Raw genomic sequence first — 10,148 nt, 5'->3', positions numbered from 1 at the left:
ATCAAGGAGGCTCTATTGCCTGGTAAATTCGCTACATAAAAAGTATTTTCTTAGAGTAAATATGAAGAATAACTTTAATTAACCTTCTATGTGAAAAAAAAAATTACACAAAGCATATTCAGTAAGCAAAATAAATTACAGCCTTTTTGACAAAGCAAGAAATTAAAGTTGGAAGTATAAATATACTCCAATAAGATGGATCTTAACAGACTTATAAAACAGTATAAATAGTAGACATTGATCATATATCCTTATAAGTTGTTGTGGTGGTGGTGATTTGAATCTTGTACATTAATGTCGAATGATGTATCATCAAGTAAAGTCATTATCTCATCATCATTCAAACTCAGCAACTCAGAAAATGAAGGACTACGTGGAATGCCTAATGAGCCATCAACATTGTTATCCATTGGCACTGATGCACTCATGGAGGGGATATTCATCAAAGGGTCTATTTGTGGTGCCGTTGGAGGAAACACTAAATTAGACATTGGAGGAGTAATCATCGGTGAAGGCATTGGATAATATTGGCTTGTTGGAAGGATTGGATAGGCCATTTCAAGATACCTTTGTGAAGATAACAAAGAAGGAACCTGCGAAAGATCCACAAGTGGAACCATTTGGGGAGGATTCCTCAAAGGGAACATGAATTGAGGCATTTGAGCAGGAGCGTTTGAAGGAACCATCAATGGAGCCGTCAGAGGAACCATCGATGTTGGAGTTATATCACGAACCAAATTAAGAGGAGCCCTTGGGCTCTCGAAGTTGGTCCCACTAGGTACAGTAGATGAAACCAAAAGAGGAATCTCGGATAGTACTAAAGCATCAAAGGGGCCAAAAGAGGAGCCCATGACATGTCAAAGCTAGTCCCACCAGAATCCATCGGTCCAGCAATAGGTTGAGGAGCATTTGATGTAGAACCTTCTTCATGAGTTTTTGCTTTGATCCCATCATTTATCGGTTTGAGGTTTTTATTGATCACATAACAGAGATCGTTGAGATCTTCTATGTGCCTACTATTGGGCATCTCTTCACCATTCAACAATCCATACATCTGGTTTGTATACTCCATTTTCTTGTTTTCCTTCCTTACCTTCTCAAGTTCCTTCTCAATTTTCTCGATCCTTTTCGTGGTTATCTTTTCTAGTGTTTTCATGTTTTTTGATTTCTTCTCCTCGAGAAGATCAATAAACTTTGTAAAGATGCCGGTAGCAGCTTCATGATTTGGAAACACCTCAGGTTCATTGTGGTAAGGGCTATTGACTAAGGTAGACAATTCAACATCGCAAAGGGTGTTGAGTTCACGAGCCTTGGTTAAAAATCCCTTTTGTCGTTTTCTATATGAGACTCTCCTCTCAGTGTTATTTTCAATGAAAGCCAACTTCACTTTCTTTCTAACGATGGTTAAAAATGAGGAAGAGGAGGAGAAATGTGTTTATTAGGATATGGGGGATGAAATGGATTTATTATTCTTATTGTTGTTGGTGTGTTTCTTTGCTAAGAATTGCCTTCTATTTGTAGGGTACAAATAAATTTTTAAATAATTTGAATTAGAGAATACTTAGTTTTCATGGGTACTATTTTTGGCATAAAAATAAATGAGGGTAGATTTGATATCAAATTAGATTCCATCATCTTGAGATTAATATAGTTATGACTCTAGTCTTATGTTGAACAAATCTTTTTTAGTCAAAATTTTCTTATTAGGAAAATACTTTAATTGATTTAGATTTAAGTAAGTATTATCTATAAAAAGAAAACTGACCATAGAGTATTAACAAATGTTTTTTTAAAGAAAGTTTGAAAAATTGTATATTTTAATTTATGAATGTAAAAGGATAAATATTGAAACAAGTGAAAATTTGAAATATTGGCCAAAAAAAATTGAAATATTAATTTTAAAAATATTTGAATAATATAATAACAATTAATTTCATTATTAATAAAAATTCAAATATTTATTGAATATAAAAATGAAGATATGTGTATGATTATTGCCATTGCAATGCTTATAAAAGCATATTATAGTTTTTTCCAATTTTGGAAGAAACCATATTTAGTAGAAATTTTATATTGCTTTCAATTATATTAAAAATCAAATCAGGCTCAAATTTTAATTTTGTTACATTAAAAAAAATTCTAAATCAGTTTCAAGGCAAATCAGTACATAAATAATTGCACAAGACAGTTACCAAACTAATGTGTTTACACATATTGAGGAAATAACAAAGAATTTTGTTTCATTTTAAGAATAGTATCCAATTATATTAAAATTCAAATCATTCTCAAATTTTATTTTTGTTACATTAAAAAATTTATAAATTAGTTTCGAGCAAAAGCAATACATAAAATAATTGCACAAAACACTTACCAAACTAAATGTGTTTACACATATTGAGGGAAACAAAAAGTAGAAATTTTGTTTTCATTTTAAGAATAATATTCAATTATATTAAAAATCAAATCATGCTCAAATTTAGTTTTTTTACATTAAGAAAGAATTCTAAATTAGTTTCGAGCAAAACGAATACATAAAATAATTGCACAAGATACTTATCAAACTTATATGTTTACACAAATTGAGGGAAAAAAAGAGAATTTTGTTTCATTTTAAGAATAGTATTCAACTATATTTAAAATCAAATCATTCCCAAATTTGTTTTTGTTACATTAAAATAAATTCCAAATTAGTTTCGAGCAAAAGCAATACATAAAATAATTGCATAAGACACTTGCCTAACTAATGAGTTTACACATATTGAGGAAAGAAAAGTGAATTTTGTTTCATTTTAAGAATAGTATTCAATTATATTAAAAATTAAATCATGCTCAAATTTTGTTTTTGTTACATTAAAAAAAATTCTAGATTAGTTTAGAGTAAAAGCAATACATAAAATAATTGCACAAGATACTTACCAAACTAATGTGTTTACACATATTGAGCAAAGAAAAGAGATTTTTTTTTTTCATTTTAAGATTAGTGTTCGATTATATTAAAAATCAAATCATGCTCAAATTTTATTTTTGTTACATTAAAAAAAATTTCTAAATTAGTTTCGAAGAAAAGAAATACATAAAATAATTTCACAAGACACTTACCAAATTAATGTGTTTACACATATTGACGATAGAAAAGAGAATTTTATTTCATTTTAAGAGTAGTACTCAAGAAGAAGATGAGGAAATAGATGTAGACTATCTTACTAATATTTTATGAAATGAAAATAGACATTTTATGATGATTTTTTATCCCATATGTTCACTAAGTTAAATTTTAATTATCTTAGGCTCTACATTTAAATTTATCAGATCTTTTCTATTCAATGTCTATCTGTATAAGTCCAAGCGAAAGAAGAAAACATAAATATATTTAATTTATGTCGTATATTATGATTTTGTCACATCAGGTTCAACAGCTAAAAGTTCATAATTTAAACTTAATTAGTGAATTCTTCTTTCTCCAAATCATTTTTTAGTTTCAATCAATAAAGTTTCTCTATCAAGAAATAAAAAAGTCTTGACTTTTGGGCGCTTAGGTTAATCTCTACATTCACGCAAGTTTCATGTTCCTTGTCATGTCTTTCCCTTATCAACGCAATAAGAAAGTCTGCTAGTGTAAGTAAAAATGAAAGAACAAACAACAATCACATATAGAGTGTAAATATCACATACTATATTTTTTGTGAGTTAAATTTAATGGGTTGCTAAGGTTACAATTTAAACCTAGTTGAATATTTGTTCTTTCCATATTCATGTTACAATTATGAGAAAAAATATGTCATATTATAACATTGCAAATGGAGATTTAATGGCTAAAAGGTCACAATGTAATTTAAACCTATTCGAACCTTTCATCATTTTCTATCAACCCTATAAGTAAATATGTCATATGATGAGTCCGATATTTCGAATCATTTAGGGCTTTGTTTTGATAGTATAAGTATCCTCAAATGCCTATTTTAGGCTCTAAATTGATGTTAAAGTGCTGATTTGCAGCTATGGAGGCTAAGGAGCAAGGCAAGGAAATTATCGGACAAAAAGGAACTAAAAAACTAAAGAAGTGAAGAAAAGTTATCATGGTGATTGCCAATACCACTCCGTGCACCGCCTAGTGGCGCTTTAGCTCACCCAAAGTTTCAGCGTGCCAGCCCTGGAAAAAACCAAGTTGGCAAAGAAATGGGCAGTCGACGAATCGCCGATCGGTTCCGCGACAACAAACTGGATCCCCCAATGTTACATGACTTGGGATGCTGAGGACCAATGCAAAATGGCAATGGAAGAGAGCAAAAGGCGGATCGCCGAACAACTTGGCTAGGCGCGACTTATTCCGCCGAGTGGACTTTTAGGCCAAAATGCAGGCAACTATAAATTGGATTTTAAAAGAAGTTCTCAAGAGTTTTTAGTTTTTGGATCCCCAAGTTTTAGAATTAGAGTTTTCTCTTAGTTTTTTAGTTTTTATTGTAGACTTTGAGGATTTCTAAGCTTAATTTTGAGGATTTGAAAGTGGATCTTTGAATTTAACCCTTGGAAAACATTGTAAAAGGCTTGGAGACTCTTACCCAGCTGATGACTAATCGAGTTGGTAATTGTTTTAACCTTTTTATGATGTTTAGCTAAAACCCCAATTCTTGGGGTGTGATCATATGATTATGGGCTGAATTAGTTTATGGGTATTGTTAATTACTAATTTAAATGCTTAGTTGAAGTGGGTTTAATTGATAGTTGTGTTTTAAACTAAGAATTGTTACAAATGCAATTAGAACTTAGAATTTTGGGCTTGCTTAAAAAAGAGGTTTTATAAAAAAAAGGTTTTATAATCAAGGCTTTCAATTGATGATTGTAGTTATTGGGGTTGACATGGGTTTAGCTCGAAAGAGTAAAATTCTAAATTTTGTTCTACCCATCTAGCTGGAGAGAGTGGATGAATTAAGATGTGGGTTGTTCTTATTTCCTAAGCTTGTTGATGTTCGAAAGAAATCATCTGATTTATAATAGTTGTTCAAGAGAAAGCCATTGCATCTATAGTCTAGCCTACCCGCTACTATTTATCTATTTATTAGTAATTTCAATTAGCCATACAGTGAAATTTGCCTATAATAGATCACATCCCGAGAATCCCTCTCTAAATTGTTATTTCCTTAGTGTTTGATTGTATTGTAGCTGATAATTGCAAATCCAAACCCCCCATCTAACATTCGTTGTCACCTCTTTAGATTTGTTTGTTTGTATGTTTTCGATAATTTCTATTCCTATAACTGATTATACCACGTTTGCACTTCATAAGTGAATTTGAACACGTACCGCTCCCTGTGGGTTCGACCCCAACCTTTCGTTGGGTTTTATACTAGTTAACAATCGTTTACACCTAGAATTGGATGAAGTGTACTTGAAACATTATTTATACTAAATATATTATCCGCGAGTTAAAAAATTTAACAGACAAAAGATCACAACTTAAGCTTAGTTGAACTTCAATCATTTTCTATCTAAAACCTATATGTATATTATGCCATATATATTCTTTACAAGTTAAAAAATTTAACGGTGAGAAGGTCACAATTTAAATCTGGTTGTATTTTTAATTAGTCCTATACATAAATTTATGTTATACTATATATATATTACTTGCGAGCTAAAAGTTTAACGGCCAAGCCAATTGATTCGATTTTCTCAAAATCAACGAGTGGACATGAAATCATAGATCTATTTTGTGATCCACGCGACTCAGATAAGAATCCTATATCTTACCCACCTAGTGTTGTTCTGATTGAATTTTAAAGATATCGCTTGCTGTCAAAGAGCATTATGTGAAGTGTTCTCCTACCCCTTTCACCTGAGATAAAGTCAACTGGAAATCGTGATCGGAGTCGTGGTGTAAAAATGATGATTTGAAGATTCATTCGATAAAGAAGGGTGTCTTGGTTGCTGATACCGAGGTTGATGAATCATTCCACCTGGCAACAGCCAAAAGTGGAGTTTGGCACAGGTCAAAGGCGAAAGCAAGAAGGAATTCCACTGTGGAAAGGAAAATGGCAATTCCAAAAGAAGGACCCTCGGACAAGCTTCCTGTCCAAGTTTCATAAAATTAAGGAGGTTAAAATCAAAACATAAGTGCTAACTTAAATGTAGACAAGTATTATATATTTTGTGTTTATTATAATGTTCTCATACTTTAATTAAGATTACACAAAAAAGTACTACTGTCATGCTTAGAAATCTATATGAAACCAAAGTACAGACATTTCTACTAATAATTAATATATCATAGATCCTTATAAGTTGTTGTGGTGGTGATTTGGATCTTGAACATGAATGTCGAAAGATGTATCATCAAGTAAAGTCATTATCTCATAATCATTCAAGCTCAACAACTCAGAAAATGAAGGACTCCGTAGAATGCCAAATAAGCCATTAACATTGTTCTCCATTAACACTAGGGGATATTCTTTGAAGGGTCTATTTGTGGTGCCATTGGAGGAACAAGCATTGGTGAAGACATTGGATAAGTGATTAGCTAGGCCATTTCAAGATACCTTTGTGCAGATAACAAAGAAGGAACCTGCAAAAGATCCTGTCACGACCCAATCCACGGGACCATACGGGCACCTAAATACTAACACCTAAGTAGGAGAACCCTTATATCCCAATAGTCAAACATGACGGAAAAATTAAAGAAAATGGAGATAAATATACTAACAGGATTTCATAAATAAGAACCTTTAAAATAATTTTGGTTAAGACTTGTAAAGTAATTAACACCCCAGGGATCTAGCCTAAACAAGTACAAGAGCTACTAAGAGTACAAAGCCAGACATGATAATGAAAAGACACAACTCCTACCACATGGAAGGAAAAATAGAAGCTGTTGCAGATTTGTCTTCGTCTTCACCTATGAAACATCATTGATCCTGCAACCAGACTATGCCAAAAAGGCATAGCAAGAGTAGTATCAGTACAAAACCACACGTACTGGTAGGCATCATCCGTCATCCTGATGCCCACAACTTAATATAAGAATTCAACTAGCAAGAACATGAAATAAAACCACTCGCTCTTCCACCTTTACTCTCTCTAAAATACCTCTAAATTACACTAGTACCCTTACTACTAACCACCATCTCAGTACACCTACTTACTAGATTCTTGATCATAGTTTAACCGTTCTACCTCAAAGAAGAGTCCACTATTGCAACTACCAACATCCTGACTAACCATACACGACATACCCTTTTCATCTCTTCATCTTACCCAGTCCTTGCCACGTGGCACCTTTTATCAAGGCTTCCTAACCACTAACCACGAATTCCTTGCAACACCCGGACAACCTTTCACTTAAATATTAGAGACTCTTGAACCCCTGGCCCTTCCCACATACCATATTCCATCCCATTTTAGGGGTTGCCCTTTCCGGTTCATTCACCAATGTGATACATAACAAGTTTACTCAACATAGTAGAATAATGAGATATAAGTCCTCATAATCATTTAACAATTTCGGAGAGATACAATATCAATTATCATTTACGAACAACATACAATTCCACAATTATCAAGATATACAATTATGTCAAGTCAATGGTCCTCTTATGGAACCCAAACCCAAATTGTTAGCATACTAGAACGTGGTACCCGATCCAATGTTTATGCGGAACGTGGCAACCGATCCATATAATCATCTTTTATTCGGTTCACGAAGGCCTACGCATAAATCTTACTATTGATTTACATTATACTACGCAGTGAGCACAGATTTATAACTACTCAATTAATAAACCTAGCCCACCTGGGCACCAAGCAGTTGCACGGGGTTTTTGGCTTCGATTCTTGTTTCCAGACTTTGTGATGGTGATCTTGACTGGAAATCCGCAATCCATCGATCTCCTTATGCTAGAAATCTCATTCTCCTTCCTTCCCAAGCTTAGAGAAGATTTTTGGGGGTTTCTAGGGTGGTTTACGTCTAAATTAGGTGTTTTAGGAAGAAGGAGAAAAAAAGATTTCATGTTATCTACATTTTGTCTCTCCTATCCCGCTCTGGCACCAGCTTACCCCACCGTGGCGCCGCTACCCTAGCGGCATCTGGCCCACCCAGACTGTAACACTCCAGAAAATTTTTGAACTGAGACTCGAACCATTCTTCGTTGTGAGTAAGATTATACCAAGGAATTTAAAATTTCTTAAGTATTAAGGTCAGGTCACTAGATGTAGCACCTTGAGTTCCACAAAGAACTAAATTGAAAATAACAAAATCTGAAATTTTGCAAGTTAAGTTATAAGTTTTGGGTCAACTTCAAACAACCATAACTCTCAGTATAGGATGTGTTAGGTGGTCTACAACATAGCTAATGAAAGATCTTTGAATTATCTTTCCAATGTCAGCGAGTTTGCTAAGTTTCGAGCTCACATGAGGGAGATATGCTTGTTTGAAGTCAGGCTGTCTAATTAAGGAAAGTTACCTGAAAATATGAGAGGTATTTTGGTCTTTTCCTTATCAAATTAGATTTAATTCATTTTTAGTAAGGTTTTAAGGTTCTAATCCTATTAGGTTCAATTTTATAATCCTAACATACGCCTAGGATTTTAGTTGAGAGTTCAAGAAGAGAGGAGAAAAGAGGAGATGATCAAAGCGTTCGTTCAAGAAATTCAAGATTTCGTCAAGAACCTAGTTCTTTGAGGTATGCAAGCTTCCATAGTGTTGGGTTCGTTCATCCATACGCCAATCATGAGTTTCTTTTGAGAATCTATTCATAAATATTGAGCAATTTAATTTCTTGATAAGTGTTCTTGAAGTTTCGTTATAGATTAAGTTTTGATGTAAGATTCTACTGGGTCAACTTTGAACGACCATATCTCTTAGCATATAAAGAGTTACGTGAGCCATAACCTATTAAATTAAAGTTATTTGAATCTACTTTCCAACGCCACCAATTTCGCGTCAATCCAATTTCTGAGTAAAATGTTATGACTATTTTAGTTACCTATACAGTGCTGTTACGAATTTAGCCGACGGGAAAACATTAAAAAGGGTTGTTTTTTTTTTTTACCTTCAAGAAAACCTTAAACGAATTTCTTGACTATTAAAAGACTCAAAACAATCAGATTTTCATCTTTTAATCCATCATTCTCTTCTCTCTCAAGCCCAAGGGCAAAACCCTAAGGAAAAATCAAAGTAGACTTCATTCAAGATTCTTTCAGTCTTTTTCAAGATTCTTCTTCAAGGTAAGTTTTCTCCAAGAATTCCATTCCTTCTAACTCAAGTTCCTCCATACAATTATGAATCACTAATGAAAATAATAAATCCTGGCCATAGAGATTTCAAGAAACTAACTGAAGAATCTCAAGAAAGATTTTCTTGATTGTTTACCTTCAAGGTAGTGTTTCAAGGCTTCTAATCAAGTTCTTCTTCAAGATTCTTCAAGAACCTTATTTTTTTTCAAGTATTTAAGGCTATCATAGTGTTGGACTAGTTCGTCCTCATGCCCTACATCTACTTTCAAATCAGTAAAAGAGAAATCTAGGATTATACCCCTAGCTTTGAGTATTCTTGAGCTAAGTTGATTTTGAGTTCTTGAATTCCCGATTCTTTAAAAATGCTATTCCTAATTATTGAGTTTCTATATTTTTATTGAGATCCTTGAGTTGATTTGCTCATGTTTATAATTCAGCATGAACCCTATTTTGAGTTATATATCTTGAGAAGCTTTTCAAAGCCAACACTTGAGTTTTAAACTGAGTTTTGAGGAAATAAGTATGAGAATGAGAAGAGTCGTATACATGAGTTTCATAATGTTCTTTAGACCCTTGAATGGAGTCGTTCATGCTCATAAATTCCGCAAGAACACCATACATTGAGTATCTTCGAGAGGAATAGCATCTTCGAGTTCTAAGTCTTTGAGCATTGAGTTCCTAATCCTTTTGAGATTATATTCCTACTGATGGGACTACTACATGTTACCCATAAAGCCCTTGAGTTCATTCCCATAATTTTGCATGAACCCTATGAGTCGAGCAGTCTAGAGATGCGTAGTATCATTGATTCTTGAGTTCTGAGTACTGAGGTTCTTTATTTCTATTAAGATTCCTAAGTTGACTCGTTCATATTCATATATAATTCCACATGAACCCTATGATTTGAGTTATAAATTTTAAAA

The 10,148-nt window shown here is 33.2% G+C and overlaps 1 protein-coding gene across 1 annotated transcript; it reads right to left on the bottom strand.

Moving 5' to 3' along the window:
* Window positions 1–817: 817 nt before the first annotated feature.
* On the bottom strand, window positions 818–7,874 carry LOC107062780 (agamous-like MADS-box protein AGL80). The gene is made up of 3 exons (XM_015313824.1): window positions 7,784–7,874; window positions 5,955–6,066; window positions 818–1,394 (listed from the first exon to the last, which is right to left on the bottom strand). The coding sequence occupies exons 1-3, from the start codon at window positions 7,872–7,874 to the stop codon at window positions 818–820; spliced, it is 780 nt and encodes a 259-aa protein (XP_015169310.1).
* Window positions 7,875–10,148: the final 2,274 nt, after the last annotated feature.

The sequence above is a fragment of the Solanum tuberosum genome, unplaced genomic scaffold (genome assembly GCF_000226075.1).
Source record: "Solanum tuberosum cultivar DM 1-3 516 R44 unplaced genomic scaffold, SolTub_3.0 scf00269, whole genome shotgun sequence".
NCBI classification, from domain to species: Eukaryota; Viridiplantae; Streptophyta; class Magnoliopsida; order Solanales; family Solanaceae; genus Solanum; species Solanum tuberosum.
This window is presented reverse-complemented; position numbering and strand designations above follow the sequence as displayed.